The 20161-nt window shown below is 40.3% G+C and overlaps 2 protein-coding genes across 3 annotated transcripts in view; one reads left to right on the forward strand and one right to left on the reverse strand.

Moving 5' to 3' along the window:
* Positions 1 to 5266: 5266 nt before the first annotated feature.
* HSPD1 (heat shock protein family D (Hsp60) member 1) lies at positions 5267 to 15072 on the reverse strand. Its single transcript, XM_061186060.1, has 12 exons — positions 14987 to 15072; positions 14553 to 14728; positions 13256 to 13508; positions 12556 to 12638; positions 11611 to 11712; positions 11129 to 11222; positions 9856 to 10024; positions 8227 to 8326; positions 7411 to 7656; positions 6844 to 7018; positions 6378 to 6556; positions 5267 to 5668 (listed from the first exon to the last, which is right to left on the reverse strand). Exons 1-12 carry the CDS (start codon positions 14988 to 14990, stop codon positions 5516 to 5518), a joined length of 1734 nt encoding a protein of 577 aa, XP_061042043.1. The 5' UTR covers positions 14991 to 15072; the 3' UTR covers positions 5267 to 5515.
* An 828-nt stretch (positions 15073 to 15900) lies between these two features.
* Positions 15901 to 20161, forward strand: part of LOC133088194 (MOB-like protein phocein) — a 56245-nt gene continuing 51984 nt past the window's right edge. Inside the window, exons 1-4 of one of the 2 annotated variants that reach the window (XM_061186040.1) lie at positions 16001 to 16348; positions 16943 to 17107; positions 18045 to 18134; positions 18214 to 18482. In XM_061186040.1, coding sequence (XP_061042023.1) covers positions 16346 to 16348; positions 16943 to 17107; positions 18045 to 18134; positions 18214 to 18264 — 309 coding nt within the window. In that variant the 5' untranslated portion in view covers positions 16001 to 16345 and the 3' untranslated portion in view covers positions 18265 to 18482. Of the gene's footprint in view, positions 16349 to 16942; positions 17108 to 18044; positions 18135 to 18213; positions 18483 to 20161 lie in introns of those variants that run through there. The other variant, XM_061186047.1, reaches the window with a different exon arrangement.

A 20161-nucleotide genomic window follows, 5' to 3' on the forward strand; every position in this document is an offset into this window, starting at 1 on the left:
AGTATTCTATCTCTTGCCCTAGAGAAATATGGGGCTGGGAATAGGAAGAGGGACAGATGGAGTAGAAATAATGCCTGGCTGTTGGCATTCTGTAAGTTTAGTAAGGGACTGATGGTCTCACAGTTTGGAATGTAGGCTTTCCCTTAATCTTTTAGGTCCCTCTCTTACCCCAGCTCTCTGCTCTTTCTGGTGTCCCAGGCTGATTCATTCCTATTCAATTTCCACAGAGAATTAACCTGTAGGCAATAGTTACCTGGTGGTGTGGGAAATGGGAGGAGACCTAGGAGTCCAATATCTCAGTAATCCTTCAGCTAATTTCACCCTCGTTTCCACTCCCACACTTGGCCTTACCTGATTCCCTAGACTCCCAGTATCCAATGAGTCCAAATGCTAAATCTCTGGGGGAGTTCTGTGGGACTAAGTACCTTGTTTCTTGTATTCCTTCTTCAGGTTCTTAGGTTGTAATTATATCAACTCTAAGTCACATCACTTTTCCATCAATTTTCTAACTAACTTCCTATAGATCCACTGATATCCCTCATCTACTCCTTCCCCTCAGTTGCCCTGGAATTCCTTACGTGTTGGTAAGGACCATTTTGAGTTTGTTGTTTTTTTAAATGTCAGAGGGGCTTTGCAGCAAGGGGTAAAATACTTTTATTTGTACCTGTTTAATGTCTAATTAATCTATGAATTTATTAATGAAATTTCTTTTAAAATTAAACAGCATTTCTCTATTCACATACTGCTTATATAACTGATCATTCTGAGTGTATGAAATTAAATTTCCCTGAACATTTAAATATTATAGATTCAAAGACTTCTAAACATTTAATTAAAATTGCAAATTCAATATATCAGATTCTCTTGAATGTCTTAAACATGTTCTGAGACAGAAAACCCCACAATGTTATAATGATACAGTAATAATATTTATACATAAATGATATGAGTGTTACTATTTCAGCTTCTTATATTTATTATTTCTATTTCTCCTGAGGTTGCCTGTTTGAGTGTTTTTTATATCATTCTGGACATTCAGTATATTAATTAGACTCAAGAAGAGACACCATCTTAGACCAGCTGAGGTTGCAGGATGTTGGTAACCGACTGTTAAGATTCTTGGTGGGGATGTGTAACCTGGCAGCACAGGCCAATGTGATTCTGAGCCTTGAACCTTAGGGTGAGTCCCTTCTTTTTTTGTTTGTTTTTTGGCTGTGCCACGTGGCTTGTGGGATCTTAGTTCCCCAACCAGGGATGGAACCCCGGCCCTTGGCAGTGAAAGCGAGGTGTCCTAACCACTGGACCACCAGGGAATTCTGTTTGTTTTTTTAAATTGAAGTATAGTTGATTTACAATGTTGTGTTAATTACTGCTGTACAGCAAAGTGATTCAGTTATATTTATATACACACATATATATATATATATAGACACACACATTTTTTTTAAATGTTTTTTCCATTATGGTTTAATCATAGGATATTGAATATAGTTCTGTGTGCTATACAATAGGACCTTGTTGTTTATCCTTCTTTTTGTATCAAAACTTGCTACATCATGAGGTTCTTACATCCTTTGTGTTTCAGAGATTTTAATGCTTAGAGACTTGGTATCTTTCCTGGAAATGAAGTACTCTTCAAGTTTTGTGTGGTTGTCAGTACCTAACTCGTGTTATTTGTGATATATTGACCCGATTTGTCAGTATAAATAGAAACTTAATGTTGTCTCATGAATACATCAACATTCATGAGGTTCTTGAGTTCAGCTCCAATGTTTCATTCCCTTGGGAGGTTAACTTCAAATTTTAAATTCTGGGGAATTTGGAAAATTTATTATCTTAAAACCCATTTTTGGATGTTCTTTCATTTGATTATTCATGACCAGTGCTAGTTGGTTACTGGACTCCCCTTCTACCTGATTATGATATGAGACTACCAATACCGCTCATTCTTCCTACCCTTGGTTCAGTTCCTACTTTTTCTTTGGTTCTCTTTTATTTTACTCCTTCCTGTCTTTACTTGTATAGAAACACGAATATAATCTATATTTATAAGCAGGTACATACTTATATATCTATATTCTGGCTTCTTAACATCAGTAGGGCATTAAACATACAATATTCACTAGTTTATATTGGAAGTACCTTTTTCTAGTCTTCACATTCACTTCCTTCTTTTGAATATCATCATGAACTCTTGGCTTTGTTCTAATTCACTATCATTATTTGTTATTACTGACACTCAAAATGTCCTAACTTGGCCAATGGAAACCCCTTGGGTTAGTTTAAAAACAAAAACAAAAAACAAAAAAAAACTGCCCTGGATATTTTTGAAAGTATTCTTGCTGTCACGCAGCGACAAGGTGTTCCAGATTCATCCTGATTTTTTTTCTGTCCCAAGGCATGGACTCCACTGCTATTCAAGGAATCCTATTCCCGTTTGGTGGAAACCAGTATTAGAGACAAAAATCAGGTGCTACGGATGTGCCCAGGAATTGGTGATGGGCACCGATGCTGCCAATGATATCATTAGGCCATTTTTTGGTGACAGAGATAGAGATCTTTTTTCTTTGGCTGCGTGTTGTGGCTTGCCGGATCTTAGTTCCCCGACCAGGAATTGAACCGGGCCCTGGCAGTGAAAGCGCCGAGTCCTAACCACTGGACCACCAGGGAATTCCTCATAGATAGAGATCTTTGAAGGCTACTAAATTCACAATGATTATCTTCAATTTGGTAGTTACTATACTCCATTTTTCTTAAAATTTTTGGTTTCATCAACCACTTACTCCAATATAGACAGTCCCTTATATTTAACCCAGTTCGAGAATCATCAGTTCAGAGATGCTCTTGTTTGCAAGGACCAGGGAGATACCTCTAGTCATGTGCCCCAAAACATGCTTTTTAGGTTTGAGATTCTCTAACACTTAAACCTAGCTGGAACTGCCCAGATTGCAGTAGGAACAATCTATTTTCTCAACTCTTTTCCTGAAATAGCAGCATCTGACTTCATAGTGGCATTCCTTTTTCCTTGATTACTCCTTTATCCATTTTTAAAGCAGATCCAGCTGTCTTATAAGTTCACCTCCATGGTCAGGGCTAAATATTGGGTGTGTTTGTGTCCCCTCCATGCCCCTTTTCTCTCAGGCTCATAGATTTGTTCTAACACACTCCTGCAAATTTTTGCCTTGAAAAGCCTGTGCTGTTCAAATAAATCCTGCTTGCTTTCACAGCAAGGCAGTTGGGGCCTGGACATTATATTGTTATTTTGTGTGGTTTCCCAGGGGATTTCCATGAGTGCCCAGAGCAGGTTTCCTCAGAGATCTACCATTCCTGCTTCCTCACCTAGTCACTAGCATCTTTAGTCTTGACCACATGTTATTTGAAGGAACCATCTTGATCCTTGATACTCTTGCTCCTCTCTGTAATCTCTCCAAAACTGCAATCACCTGGTGCAGTTGTTCTAGTCAAAGGGAAAAGGGAATTGCCCCATTTATCTATATTGATTTCTCTGGCTGCGGCTTTCGGGTTTTTTTAAATTGCCTAGATCCTGGCTTAGGGGTTCATTCCAGGCTTGCTCTTTGGTTTAAGCTCTTCAATTAAACCCTGGTTCAAATCTTGGGTCTACCACTTAATAGCTCTGAGACTTTGTGTGAATTACTTAACCATTCAGAGCCTGAGTTTACTAACTGTAGCATAGGTTTGATAAGTAATTCCTAATCCAAGATTGTTCTAAGGGTTAAAATAATCCAAGGACTTAGTCCAGGGTCTAGCACATAACACCTAGTCAATTTTCCTCTCCTGTTGATCTCTTTAGGCTCTAGTCATTCTGATCAAACAGCAACTAGAAAAAAAAAAGCACCTAGAAATCTTTCAGGTCCCAGTGTTTCTCATTCCTTACCTATTCTACTCATTTCGTTTGGCCTTTAAAATACAAACTATATAAAACCATTCCCCATGGTTTCTCTTTTCCTCCAACCCTTGATACTACTAGCTAGGTTGCCTTTTGCCACTTGAATAACCGTAAGTACATTCTAGACAAGTTTTGTTTAAAATGCCTTTTATTCGTTCAGTCAGTCCCCTCTAATCTCTTGTCATTTTTTCTAACCCAACCAAGTTAACAAAGCGAAGGTATTTCTAGATGCAGGATTTCAAGTGATTTTGACTTTTGATCTGTGATGGACTTTTTCCTTCTATTCCTGTCCAAACTATTCATACTAGATAAGGAAAGTAGAAACGTTTGCCTCAGTGCCTACCTTATACCAGACATCTTAGCAGCAACCCCAGGGCCAAACTGAGCAACAGACTGGAGTTCCTTCCCACCGAGCAGATCGATTCTATAGCTCCAAGATAAGACTACATTCTTGGCACAGGTTAAAGTAAAAAAACTTAATGTTCTTGTTGCATAAGATCTTGTGCTTTAAATTAGAAAGCAATGTTCTATCTTGCAAATCAGTATCTGTCCCCAACACACACACACACACACACACACGCATGCACACACAGCTGTTTTAAAACCCATACTTCTATACTGTTTTATCTAATAAAGACCAAGTGCATTGAGACCGAAACCCATTTCAAGTTCTTATAAAGGTTATCACACTGGGCTGTGCATTATCCAGTTGTGGATGCCCTTCCCTGCTATTCATCATGCTTGAATGGCACACCTCTCCTTTCCACTGAAGTACACTCATACTGTAAACCCTGCCCTCCTCACTTGTGGGTACCTAGCAGGGAACCCATTGCTTATCTGTGATGCTGAGACTCTGGAACAGTAACCATAACCCTTAAAAGAAACAAGCTGCCCTTTTCTTTATGGCCAAACCTCAACACATACAACATTCAGAGTTGTCACCTTTCAAAATTTCCCCCATTACCAATGTAATAATATAATCCAGTCTGCAGCAAAGATAAACAGAGAAACATAAGGAAACTATAGGGAGAATAACATTTTAAGACTTGGGTCAAACCTTACCTTACCCCTCCCTCTTCAATTGGCTTTCTTTCATTCCTCATATCCTCTAGATCATGGAAAGGCTAACACAATTAACTTTAAACAATTTTTATTACACAAAGGTTGTCACATAATTGGATATTGCTCTACTCTGTACACAATTATTCTTACCCTCCACAGAAAGGCTGCTTCTTAACTTCTCATCTGTTGATGGCAATCACTAAAATCCTGATTTTAACAGAATAGTAGTAAAAGTGCCTCAGTGATTTAAGTTGAAAGCAGTACATTGGTGCATGGCTCTTATACTCACTTACCAGGAATGTACAAATGTCTTTATTCAAAAGTACAAAATAAATTATCTGTAGGCATGGACAATGACAGCAGTAAACCATTCTATGTTGTCAACTGAAACCAGTAACTGATGGTTATAGTGATCTTCTTAAACATCAGCCAGCCTTTTCTTCAGTCATCTCCTTCAACTGACCTCTCTTAAAGTTATTGGTGAGGAATGCTGCCTTGAGCTTCCTCTCACAGCTCATTAATGATAGTAAAGCACTATTCTAGGAATTAGAACATGCCACCTCCCATACCACCTCCCATCCCTCCCATCCCGCCCATTCCAGGATCCTTCTCTTCTTTAGGAATTTCTGTGACTACAACTTCTGCTGTAGTTAACAGAGAGGCCACTCCAGCAGCATCCAGTAATGCAGTTCTTACAACCTAGGAAAAAAGTTTTGATAAAATATTACTTTTCCTTAGTAAAAAATTTAACAAGACTTGGGACTTCCCTGGTGGTCCAGTGGTTAAGAATCTGCCTTCCAATGCAGGGGACACAGGTTCGATCCCTGGTTGGGGAACTAAGATCCCACATGCTGCAGGGCAACTAAGCCCATGCGCCGCAACTACTGAGCCTGCGTGCTCTGGAGCCCATGTGCCATGAGAGAGAAGCCTGTGCTCAACAAAGAGCCTGCCCACCGCACCACAAGATCCCGTGTGCCAAAACTAAGACCCGATGCAACCAAATAAATTAATTTAAAAAAACAAATTAACAAGACTTAACGAAGAGTTCTTTTTTTTTTTTTTTTTTAAGGATGGTTTTAAAATTTATTTATTCATTTATGGCTGTGTTGGGTCTTCATTTCTGTGCGAGGGCTTTCTCTAGTTGTGGCAAGCGGGGGCCACTCTTCATCGCGGTGCGCGGGCCTCTCACTGTCGCGGCCTCTCTTGTTGCGGAGCACAGGCTCCAGACGTGCAGGCTCGGTAATTGTGGCTCACGGGCCCAGTTGCTCTGCGGCATGTGGGATCTTCCCAGACCAGGGCTCGAACCCGTGTCCCCTGCATTGGCAGGCAGATTCTCAACCACTGCGCCACCAGGGAAGCCCAATGAAGAGTTCTTGAAAGTATTTTTAGACACTGGTGAACTATTTACCTTAGTTGGATCAATGATTCCTTTTTCCACCATATTCACAAAATCTCCAAGCATAGCATCATAACCAACTTCTGAAGAACTTTGCAAAATTTTCTCAACTATCAATGATCCTTCGACACCTGCATTCTTAGCAATGGTCATTGCAGGAATTTTGAGTGCTTTTTTAATAATTTCTATACCTATAAAGAAAATAAATTTTTAGCAAATTTAGTTCTTTCCTTTGTAATTATTATAGCACAATTCTACTTGTGAGAGTACAGATGTAGAAAAATTCCAATTGGGAAAATACCACAGGTCAAATCATTCCCCCTGAAAGATCTCTGACATCAGTGCTATTCTACTTTTGTTATTCTGGAAATTGCTTTATGACTTCTTATTCCATGCAGTGGCAGCAACAATATAATTCTAACAACAGAAAGACTAAAATCAGGCTACAAGTAAACTCATTACTAAGGTAACTTTTTACCAATTTTTTGATCTTCATTAGCTGGAGTTATTGAATCCAAGGCTGGAAGGCACCGAAGCAGGGCACAGCCCCCTCCCAAAACAATGCCTTCTTCAACAGCAGCTCGTGTAGCATTAAGGGCATCTGTAACTCTGTCTTTCTTTTCATTCACTTCAACATCACTTGTCCCACCAACCTAAAGATTAAAAAAGAATTCCAGTTAGTATGGCTTCTCCCATTCAAGAAGCTGACTGCCAAAAGAGTCATTAAAAAGCACCTAGTTTACTTAAAAAGCAATTTTAAAAAGGTTGCCTATTTGTTACAAGTAACTACGTGATTAAACAGCTAATAGAGTGTGTCTCACAAGTCAGACTCTAGACTGATTATTAACAAAACATCTGTTCCCACACAACTCCCCCACTACAAGTTCAATTCTGGTTTTAAGGAAGGAATGCTTCACTAAAGAAATTTTATATAATAAATATCTCCACAAGGAAGTTGATTCCCTAAATATTTTGGTTACATACCACAGAAATAGTCATCTTGGGCTTAAAACCCAAGAAGCTTATTTATAACAATGAATCTTACCTTTAGCACAGCAACACCATCTGAGAGTTTTGCCAGACGTTCATTCAGTTTTTCCTTTTCATATTCACTAGTTGTAATATCTAACTGCTCGATAATTTCTTGAATACGCTTTTCAATTTGAGCCTTGTCACCTTTTCCTTTCAAGAGCATGGCATCATCTTTGGTCACAATGACCTCTCCAACTTTTCCTAAGTCATGAGGCTGAACATCTTCAAGATTTAGAGTTAGTCCTTCTTCTCCAAATACCTACAAAAACATTTTAAAGAATGAACAAATTACAGATTACAGCTTTTTTCATTACACCAGGTTCATTAATAATATATCCTACAGGTGTTTTGATAAAAGAAACATCTTGCAATACTGTGTTTCTTTGAAATGTGAGATTTCGAGACCAAAGCTAGACTAAACAAAGTCTGAATACAGTCTTTCATGACATTTCCAACTTCTCACTTAATTCTCAATTATTAACTTTGAGAAAACTATGAACTCAGAAAACTCATCTAAGGCCATACTTTTGGTGCAACCAAAACTAGACCCTAGGCCTAACTCTTAGATCCCATGTCTTTTCTACTACATTCTTGAAAACAGGTTAGTCAGTAAGCCCATTCCTGGGCCAGACTCTTGGCGAGTTAAAGAAAGGGACCTTATCACTATTTAACCCAATCTCTACCTCCCGAACATCTAATAAAAACACAGATTAAGTAAACAGTTCAGATGGTAGTATCTGACTATGAAAATGTGAATTCTGCTTATAAATTTCAGGCCAGGGTGTATAAATAACATTCAGTAAACCAAAATCACATCTATTTTACTTACTGCACCACCAGTAGCAATAGCCATGTCTTTAAGCTGGTTCTTTCTGTTGTCACCAAAACCTGGAGCTTTGACTGCTACAACCTGAAGACCAACTTTCAGCCTGTTAAGAAGTTATTAATAAGATTTAAATTTTATAAAAATGTCTGTCTACTTTAAGTTCTGACAACTAAGGTTACTTAGGAAACTGCACTTTAAAAAGATTTTTTTTTTTTGCTTCCTAGCAACTTTTGGTCAAGTTGAGACAGGAAAGAGCAATTTTCCATTTATCCGTATTTGCCAGTATCTGCTTACCTTCTTAATAAACTGCTGACCTTTCCAGTTGAAAACATGTAAATAGTGGTAACTTTTTATAGTTTGTGAAAATCAGAATTACTATATATTAAATCTGGAGATCATCTAATCAGCCTTTACCCTTAACCCATGGGTTCCATTTAGTATTAGACTAAGTTGCTATTAAAGTCAAGACTGAGCAGTTTCTTCTTTTTTATTGAGGTATAGTTGATTTACAATACTATATATTTCAGATATATAACACAGTGACTCACAATTTTTAAAGTTACATACTCCATTTATAGTTATATAATACTGGCTATATTCCGAGCAAGCAGTGTTTTTAATTCAGTTCGTTTATATTGCTGAGAATATCATTAAGCTTACCTACATTTTAATCAGGTAATGAATACTCAGAATATACAATTTAAAAAATGTCCATTTGAGACCAGACTGAAATGGAAGGAATGTACAAACTAAGACAGAAGTGGTCAATTTTATTAAGGAGCCAAATAAAAATCAGAGGGTTAACCTCTGATGATACGTGAAGTAAACTGGAGATCCAACTTTACAGCTACCAGTAAAATGGCTCAATGAAAACTCTTCAGGCCTACTGTTTTTCTATTTTGGCTTCAAATCCCACAATCTCTAGGGCTTTTTCATAATCCCAAAAGCATATCCAGTCTACAAACATTCCAGGATAAGTAACTCACTTAGGTCAAAGTACTCAATTCTCTAATATATACCTGCTATTTCATTTGTGCATTTCCATTACAATGAAAATTGGAGACTCTGATTTCTGATGTACCTCAGTTCTAAGATTAGGAATAATATGTATTTTAACAATGCCCTAAAATTGTTTACAGCGTTAACATTACCTATCTTAAAGTAAAAAATAATACATTAACCTATAGATTAAAAAAATTAAAAGAATAGACCTCAACTTACTTTAGGTTGAGTACCAATTTCTCTATTTCAGACTACTCATTAACAAAATTTTCCTTTTAACAGATTATTCAGAATGGTAGTTGTCTACCTCTTCCCATGAAAAATTGTAATTGTAAAATATTTTTTTCCAGAAGTCTTTTTGTAAAAAAAAGAATAAAACTCAAGTCATTTATCTTCAAAACAACTGTAAACACTTACGCTATCTTATGAGAAAGTTGCACAAAACATTAAGGACTCTGGGACCCCATTCAAAAAAGACAGAATCATAACTGGACCAAGGGTTCATGAATCACACCAATATTATATAAACACAAGTAGTTCAATGTGAAGGTACATAACAGAGATTTCAAACATCAATACAAATAACTGCCTTCCACACAGAAACGTAAACCAAATACCACTGCCTATTACCTATTCAAAACGAGTGTGCTTAGAGCTTCCCCATCCACATCTTCAGCAATTATGACCAAGGGCTTACGGTGAGCATTGGCAATTTCAAGAGCAGGAACAATGGACTGGACACTAGAAATTTTCTTTTCACTTAACAGAACATAGGCATCTTGGAATTCACATTTCTGACCTGCAAAAGCAAAGAACATTTCTAACCAACTTTAGAACATTATCCTGAAAATGACTGCAACTTAGAAAAACCTCTAAACCAAAGCTCCAGTACACTTTAAAAGTGATTGATGAGTTCATGTTTTTCCTTTCATTTCTCATATACATGAACTTTCTTTTATTTATTTATTTATTCACTGTTATTGATCACTGACTGGGTGCCAGTGCCAGGCACTGTTCTAGACTCTTGGGGTAGATCAGTGGGAAAAAAAGTGAAAAAAAACTCTGCTCTTTAGAAGTTTTCATTCAAGTAGGGGAAGAGAGTAATAAATAATAAGAAATACATAACTATTATAAATAATACATAAGTGAATTTGCCATTACTGCCTCAGTCCCCTGGTGAGCTCTCAGTCTGCTTCTAAAGGTGTTGGATCACAACCTTTTCCACTGTGTCTAATGATGCTTTCTTCCAATTTGCATTTTTCTCCTCATCCCTGTTCAGATGCAATGGATGTGTGGTGGTCTAGTTTAGGGGCACCAGCTCCTTTCTGCTTAATGGTAAGTTGTTCCAAGTAGATAATTTATTCCAGAATCATCTTGTCATAATTATTCTACATCAAATTTATATTTCTCTGCTCACCCTCAAAACCTGTCTAGCTTCTTGCTCACGCCAGTCCACACTGGGGCAGCCGTGCAGCATTTTCCAGTGTGTTCCATATTACTCTAAGTCCAAGAGACAGACCATGAGAAAAGTGTTCTATAATCAAATAAGTTTAAGAAAATCCACATTCTACATCACCTATTTGGAAACTCACATTGTATATGATCATTTTTAAGGCTCTGAGAAGTCTCACAGTAAGAAATTGTTTAACTCTGTTCACTCAGCATGTCCAACACTTACTTTACCATAAAATAGAAACTTGCTCACATTCTACAGAACTAGTGTTTCAGAGCTCGACTTTGGGAAAATGCTGAGTGGTCGACAGCATCATAAGCAAGAAATCCAAAGAAATGTGAGGAACATATGAATTTACTTTTGAGGTCTGACACTGACTAATGCCCTCAGGTTGTCACACAGCAAACTATGTTAAAAAAAAAACAAACTTAGTTACTGATTTACTCTTACCTTTTGATGTATTAATAAAGTATGGAGAGATATACCCTCTATCAAACTTCATGCCTTCAATAATTTCTAATTCATCATTCAGTGTTTTTCCATCCTATGAAAAGTCAAAGAATTTGTTATGTGAATTTCATTAAAGAAACAAAAAGAATAGACCAATTAATAGTCCCCACTTCTCATAAGGAATCCAGGTAGGAATATGCAAATGTCCCAGGGCATCCAACTCCACTTCTGCAAGAATACATGTATGTATTTGAACTAATTTTTACAGCTAGAAGGCAGTATCATCTAAGGATGGATTTACTCCCGAAGGCAAAGGTTAATAATTCACACAAAACACAGAAGGCACTCTATTCTATACAGGTGCCAATATTACACATGAAAGAATGATACGGAATATACTTTTAGAAACATATAGATCAAATTTTTGTATTTATAAAACTCAGATTATCAGACACCTCATTTCTATGTGTCATTAAAAACACACTTGCCTTTACTGTGATAACGCCCTTTCTTCCAACCTTTTTCATCGCATCAGAAATGATGTTGCCGATTTCTTTGTCTCCATTTGCAGAAATAGTAGCAACCTGAAACAATCAAATTACTCTTCCAAATTGAAAAGTAAGGCTACTGTCCTCAATCAACTCCCCTCCCTTTTCTCAGTAACTTCCAAATTGATAGATCCTTGGTGGGAAGCTAGAGGGAGGGTGATGGTGGCGGTGAGAAAGAGGGAGGGGATTTTATGGCATAATAATTGTAATGAAGTATTGATCCTGTTTTCAATTTTTAAAAAAGTCCAGTATTTGGCCACATTATTTTTGAAAGATATGAAATAAACACACAATTATTCTTTTAAACAAAAACAGAAAAGAGGAAATTCCTGGTGGTCCTGTGGTTAGGACTTGGCGCTTTCACTGCAGGGGCCCGGGTTCAATCCCTGGTCCGGGAACTAAGATCCCGCAAGCCACGTGGCGTGGCCAAAAAACCGCCCCCCAAAAAACAAAAAAAGAAAGAAAAAGAAAAAAGAAGGAGGCTGACCCTGTTACTTTCTTCCCCTTGGCAAACGTGGCAATATTAGAACATGACAAAAATTATGCACCTTTGATAAATGGCCAAAGAACATTTTCTACACATACAAATGAGTTTTTACTCAGTCATATAGAACTAAAATGACATCTCATTAAGAGTCAAATTATGGGGACTTCCCTGGTGGTCCAGTGGTTAAGACTCTGTACTTCCACTAAATGGGACCCGGGTTCCATCCCTGGTCGGGGAATTTTCAAATGCATTAGCAGTAAAAAAAAAATGCTTCCAATGTTGGTGACTGGATAATGTTGTTATTCTGATACTGCTGTGTAATTATGGAATAAAATCACGTTACTAAAAAAAAAATTCTAACTTTATCATAAAATGTTATAAAAAATCCATACCTGGGCGATCTCTTCTGGGGTTGTCACAGGTTTAGACTGCTTCTTAAGTTCAGCAATTACAGCATCAACAGCTAACATCACACCTGGTCCAAGAATAAATATTATTCTTGAATTATATGTTTATTCTCTCATGGCTCCACGTCAAGTAAAAATTCTGATTCATGTTACATGTTTCAATGCCTTAACGCTTATGCACTGCTTCTGTACCAGTACTTTTCCTAATCACATGGGAGTTGGATGGCATGCACTGAAACAGAAACTTTAAAAACTGTTTTAAAAAACCCCATCTGACATCCTGGGTGACTTGGTTCCTCGTTTAGTCCTACTTTCCAAATAACTAAAGTAAAACATGAAAACTGTATCATCTCTCTCTGCTCTAATCCCCATTAAACTTATTACTTTCAAGGTGAATGGTACATGCTGTAACTTCCAATGAACTTGGTTTGTGGGAGAGGGCCAGGGGACAAAGACATGGATGACTGTGGACAACAGGGAATGTCTTAGTCAGATTTCCCTCTTTGCCACCCAGCACAGTGCCCACCACATAGTCAGGAATTTGATCACTACTCAGTGATTTTTTTTTTTTTTTAAAGATTTTAAAAGATTTTTTTTAGGAGAGAGAAAAAACAAGAGTCAACTTTCTAATACAATTTAACAGATAGTTCAAAACACTGTGGTGACAATGAAGAGACACTCCTACCTCTCCTGATTTCCACTGGATTAGCACCTTTGCTAATCTTCTCAAAGCCTTCCTTGGCAATGGAGCGTGCCAGTACAGTAGCAGTAGTGGTGCCATCCCCAGCCTCTTCGTTTGTGTTATTGGCAACATCTTGAACAAGTTTCGCGCCAATATTTTTATATTTATCTTTTAAGTCAATGGACTTTGCAACAGTCACACCATCTTTTGTCACTTTGGGACTTCCCCAACTCTGTTCAATAATCACCGTCCTTCCCTATTGCAGAGAAAAAAAAATGTGACAGAGTCACACACTCCAAGTACTATTTAGCTTACAACAGTTTTCATAATAGGCAATTACTTGAAAGCCTTAATGCAACATCTGACAATTTTTATCAGATCTACAGCATGAATCTCAAGGGCAAGTTCATCAATGTTCTTAGTTCACAGACAAAATGACCTCTGTTGCTTAGTGCATAACCTTGGATGATAAAAATTTTAGAGACTTAAAAGATGTCTTCTTATACAATGATACAAGATGAACCAATACCACTTTGGTAGATTATAATGAAATTCCAGAGTAGTCTTCACAAAATTCATACTTGAGTTTTGTCCAGTACCTGCTGTAATAATAATATGAAAACTTTCTTTTAAACTTGTTTTAAAATTTAGTTTCTAAAATACTAACAAGACAAGTACAGTACACGCTTTGAGTTGTTCAACATTAAATCTTAAATATGGTGCAAATAGTATTGGCAGCTTTTGAATTTGAACCAAAGCTGCTTCTTGCGAGGCATGCATATACTGTATTTTATACAGTTTGGATCACTTTGATATTTGTACTGTCTTCAACCTGAAATGAAGCATCACTTCACCGTGCACGACCCTCAAAAAGGTCTCCTCAAATTACTTATTACCCCTCACTCATCAATCTCTTGCTAAATGAGACGTAAAATTTTAAATGTGCTTTGGAACCAAGGGACAGTAGAAAAACATTAGGTTAAACTAGTACCTACCAGCACATACTTAAGGTATTGTGGACGTTGTATTCTTCCCTCTATGCCTGGTACTAACTACTGGGAAAGGATCCAAAATTTAAGTCAAGCGAGATTAATTCCACCTCGAGTTTACCAATCCGTCTTGAGCCAGGAGTTACCACTGGAGTACATCACACATTGTACAAAATAAAGTTCCTCAACTTTGGCAGAAGCAGTTTATGAATACCGAAGCACTGTTCAAAAGCTTGCCGTGACTCTCGCCATCAACAAAATATTACTCCTTAACAATACTCTAAATTACAACAAAGTAAGAATACTGATACCTTTGGCCCCATAGTAACAGCTACAGCATCAGCTAAAAGGTCTACACCTTGAAGCATTAAGGCTCGGGCATCTGCACCAAATTTTACATCTTTGGCATAAGCCCGAGTGAGATGAGGAGCCAGTGCCCTGGACACTGGCCTAATCTGGCGAAGGACTGCGGGCAATCGAAGCATTTCTGGGGGAGAAACAAGCAGATCATCAGTACAATACTAGCACTACCCGTGGTGTGTTACAACACAAACATGACACCCGCGCAACAGAACAAGAAATGTTATAAGTGAGCTGGGCTGACCTCTGCCAGCCACTACAGCTGGGCCTCGAAACTCGCCAGCGTCCCAGAACACCAGCTACTAGCGCAAGCTTTAAGTGGCCGCCCCACGCCTGACCTACAGCACTACCAAAAAGCATACCCTTCTTACCCATTGCCACTTACCCATGACGCTAAAAACGAGTTAATCTTTCACCGCTAAAATGGCCTTGGGGGCAAATCAGCTCCAAATGTCCCCTGAAAAACCAAGTCTACAGGAAAGGGGCATTTACAAACCCAAGTGACCAGGGCAATGAAAATATTCCTGACAGTGCAAAAATCCGCTTACTAAAATGTCTTCATGTATCCACTCGGGGCTGCTGCATCAGTGCAGCAGGCAAGGCCGCGAAGCTGGGGGCGGCGGCCCTGCCCACTCCGGGCGGCCCCACGCGTCTTTCCATCAGGATGCCCCAGCAAGGTCAAGGGTAGATGCGCCGTACCCCAGCTGTTCGCGGGGCCAAAAGCCGTTCCCACGCGCTGCGACCACCCCGCCCCCACCCCGCGGCACCCTACACCCGGCCAAACTGGCTTCCATCGGAGGACCCATGTGAATTCACTTCCCCGACTCCACACACCCACCCCGGGCAAGCCCTCCCAGCTGCGCCCTGCCCGGGCGAGCGATCCACGCCGCACGTGTTGGGCCCCTGCATGCACCCACGGGGCCTGACTCAGCGGGCCCAAGCCTGCGGCGCCCTGGGGAAGCTCTGGCTCTCGCCGGCCCGCCCGCTCAGAGCAGCGGGGGAAGGCCAGCTCCGGGGTCCGAGGCGCATGGGTGAGGCGGCGCGGGCGGCCGCGTACCTGGGGCAGCGGCACGGCTTGTGGGCGACGAGACAGGCCGTCGGCGGCGAGTGAGGGACAGAGCGCAGGTCGCACACAGCAATGAGCCCGTGTCCCCTCCCTCCGCCGCTCCCCCCGCCCCTCCGCAGAGCGCGCGCGCGCGCAGGCGGCTCCCACCCCCGTCCCGTCCGCCCAGGCCCTGCAATCTGCACGCGCCGCGCACCAGGCCCGCCCCTCCCCACCGCGCTGGGCCAGGCCAGCTGGCTTAGCCCTCTCCCGCCGATTTAGGCTAGTTCCCGGGCGGCGCACCGTTCCAGAACTTTCCGGGAAGCGCCGGGCTCTGTGTGGGTCAAGCGTCAAATCACGTCATTTCCGGGAGGGGAGGCGAAGGGTAAGTACTTTCACCTCGGCCCGCGGCCTAGAAAACCCTAGAAAAGCCTAGAAAGAGCTCCTCTTTTCTTCCGCCTACCGGTCCGCGCGTCAGTGCCCTGCGCAGAGCCCTGCGCAGAGCCCAGGAAACGAATCGTGGCGCGCGCTGGTGCGGCCGCCCCTTTTCGCGGGGAGGGGCCGGGGGCGAGGGCGAGCGCGCCTGCGCGCTGGGAGGTCTTTTCTCGAGTTCACGTGGCCGGGGGGTCGGACTGAGGATCTCTCCTTTGCGGCGGTGGCGGCGGCCAGAGAGCGAGAGTACGAAGTGCGGCAACCCGAGTCATGGTGAGTCCCGCGTGGGCTGGAGGCCGGTGGGCCCGGGTTGGCCTGGGGCGCACGGGGAGTACGGACGATTCCCTTTGGGCCTGGAGGGAGGGGTAGGGGTCACTCAGAGACCCGCGCCCGCCCGAACCTTGGAGAGGCGAGGGTCCCCCTCCCCGACCCTTTCCACCTCGCAGGGCTCTTTGCACTCGCGTTGAGGCAGCGTGTGTGTCAGGGGGCGGGAATCCGAACGCACGCGCGGTGGCCGACCCACGTCTCTTGCGGGACATTAGTGGGTGTGTAATCGTCTTGAAAAAAGCACGGCTCCAGGCAGAGGGACTTCAATGTTTGCTGACAATTTACAGAAAAATGCGACGGAGAATACTTGACCTTGGGAGAAACTAAGGTTGTCCTTGAAGCTCATCTGGCTGCTGACCAAAGGAGCAACAGTGATCCCTAACACACATAGGGAATGGGAAATTAAACTCGGAATTTAGAGCTGAACATTCAGAGGTGTTTCCTTTGAATGAAAAATCTGAGTTTTGTCCTTATCTTTGAAAGCCATTTGTGGCCTGTTCAGAATACATTGTTTCAAATCTAACATTTTTCTCTCTACAGGCAGGACAGGCATTTAGAAAGTTTCTTCCCCTCTTTGACCGAGTATTAGTTGAAAGAAGTGCACCCGAAGTTGTAACCAAAGGAGGCATTATGCTTCCAGAAAAATCGCAAGGAAAAGTATTGCAAGCAACGGTAGTAGCTGTTGGATCGGGCTCTAAAGGAAAGGTAAATGGGGACTGAAATGGAACTAATTTTTTATGCGAAGGAGAGGGGGGAAAAAAACCCTGGTTATTATTAAAAGTAGCCTTTTAGGTAGTTTGTTATTTTAAAGATCAGTCCCTAGTGGGTTCGCACCTAATCTTTCAACAAAAATGATTGCGGAAAAAAATATATCGCTTATTGTATATGATGGAGGGAGAGTTCCACAGTATTAAAATCAGACAGCGTAAATTTGAACTCTTGGTCTAACCTCTAACACACTGAAATTGCCATAATCCTTTAATCACTTTCGGCTTTGGTTAGCATATAAAAGGAACTGGTTGGGCTATTGTAGTCATTCTCCAATTGAGGGTTAGACCTCAGACCTCTGTAAGTGTCAACTAGAATATGCAATAAATGCCCTTGGAGGTCAGATATGTTAATTGCATTGTTCCAGTTGCCTCTAAAAGTTCTAGCAAGGAGCTATCCTGGAGTTAGGAATAGGAAGGCTTTGGGCGCTCTGCCTCAGTCCCTCTCCCCAAATCTGCTTTGGAGGAACAGAAGTTGAATCACAAAAGAAGTGTATGTTCCAAAGTCAGAAAGAAGACTCAAGTTTTCGTGTGTTGAAAGAAATTAAACATGACCATTGTACATGTGGTTTTAAAAACTGGTTTACTTCGCATACTTGAGAGGTTATGTTAATATTTAACGATCAAAAAGTTTACAGTTAGTTTTCCCAGTATAACTCTTTGAACCTTTACACTGAAATCAGGTTTTAGTTTAAGCTACTGCATGTGCATTATTTCAAAGTGTAACTCTACAGTGATATGTTTGAGTGAAGAGCTATGGTTGTATAAATTATATCATTTGGCCACAAAGTCCTTTTTTAACATTTGATTTAATAAAAGTGTAAATATTTGGTCAACTAGATGTCTTTACTAATAAACATCTTTATTTTCTTAAGGGTGGAGAGATTCAACCAGTTAGTGTGAAAGTTGGAGATAAAGTTCTTCTCCCAGAATATGGAGGCACCAAAGTAGTTCTAGAGGACAAGGTGTGTAAACTTCATAATATTAAGGAGAGGCTAAGTATTTGCTATTAGTTTTCTTAACTAACCGTTTCTCTGTTTGCAGGATTATTTCTTATTTAGAGATGGTGACATTCTTGGAAAATATGTCGACTAAAATAAGTCACTATTGAAATGGCATCACGTGAAGCTGCCCGTTCCCCCAATGGCATCATGTGAAGCTGCCACTGAAGTTCTGAAATCTTTCATCCTGTAAATAATTTCCGTGTTTCTTTTATAATAAAGTAATGATATCCAAACTAATGATATTCAGTGTCTCTGAAATTTAGTTTTCTCTGTATTGATTTAAACATTCCCAAATAAAAGTATATAAATGAACGGTTTATCTTTATTTAGTGATTTAAGATGGTTTCTAGGGTTCTTAGTTTATGGGGCTTTTTTTTTAGAAATAACCTGCAGAGAATTCAGGGAAACAAGGTTTTCAGTTTTCAAGTTGAGGTTAGCTTTTTACATATATAGTTGATGCTGATACAAAGCCATAGATTTACACTTACTTAACATTTTAAGAAGGTAAAGACAAGTAGCAACATTCTGACCTCATATATATCAAACATTTCAGTGTAGTTTATGAAATCTAGTCTCATATGTCTTATTTCTTAAGTTATATTTTGAAAAACAACACTTCCGGTTTTTAAAACAACACTACTACATAATATACTTGGCAAAAAATCGAAGGCAGGGTATAATAGCTCACACTGGCTGGGTGCCTTCTATATGCCAGGCATAGCTAACTTTTTTTTTAGATTTATTTTTGGCTGCATTAGTTCTTCATTGCTGCATGCGGGCTTTTCTCTAGTTGAGGTGAGTGGGCTACTCATTGCGGTGGCTTCTCTTGTTGTGGAGCACGGGCTCTAGGCACGCGAGCTTCAGTGGTTGTGGCGCACAGACTTACTTGCTCCGCAGCATGTGGGATCTTCCCGGACCAGGGCTCAAACCCATGTCCCCTGCACTGGCAGGCAGATTCTTAACCACTGCACCACCAGGGAAGTCCCCATAGCTAACTCTTTAAGAAGCATTTTCCAGGTACTGGCCTCCATTGTAGGTACTTTTCATATAGCAGATGGTTTAATCTTTTAACAGCATATGAGCCAGGTACTATTCGTGTCTTGCAGATAAGGAAGGTGGGGCACAGAGGGGTTAAGTAATAACCAGGGACACTGTAGGAAGTGGCAAAGCCAGTATTTGGACATAGGTAGTCCACATTCAGATGCTGTCTGAAACTTCATCCTTTATGGCCTCTGCTACTTTGTCAGCCAATTCTAAGTACTTAATACACATTTCAGTCCTGGTGATAATGACTATGGAAAAGGGGAGGGGGTGTCTAAAAGTGTCTGGCAATTGGTAGGTATCTAGTATATAATTTATTGAGTTTAACAAATAGGAAACTGACAGAACTGGATAAATAGCTTGATTTAGCTATAGCAGCCAGGGAGAATTAAGATTTGAACCCAAACAATCCTACAACAAAGTTGATTACCAACCCCTAAACGTGACTGCCTCTCAGCTACCAGCTCTTTCTGCCTTGCAGTCAAATGTGTGGCCTAGTTTTCGTTGCTTATAAGCTAGTGTATGATCATGTCTTTTAAAAGTTGTGTTCCATATTTTTCTTGTGGAATCAACGTCTAGATGAAAGTTTAAGTGACATGGAATAATGGTCTCAACTTTTGATCACGTCCCCATCAGTAAAGTATTACGTATGTGTATTTATGTTAATGTATGCGTTAGTGCCATTTGGTATATAAGGCTTTCGTCATATTTGGGTAAAGAGATTAGAAACTCTTGGTCTTCCCTGGTGGCACAGTGGTTTAAGAATCCGCCTGCCTTCCTTAAAAACTAAAACTACAATTACCATATGACCCAGCAATCCCACTACTGGGCATATACCCAGAGAAAACCATAATTCAAAAAAGACACATGCACCCCAATGTTCATTGCAGCACTGTTTACAATAGCCAGGTCATGGAAGCAACCTAAATGCCCATCGACAGATGAAT

The sequence above is a fragment of the Eubalaena glacialis genome, chromosome 1 (genome assembly GCF_028564815.1).
Source record: "Eubalaena glacialis isolate mEubGla1 chromosome 1, mEubGla1.1.hap2.+ XY, whole genome shotgun sequence".
NCBI lineage: Eukaryota > Metazoa > Chordata > Mammalia > Artiodactyla > Balaenidae > Eubalaena > Eubalaena glacialis.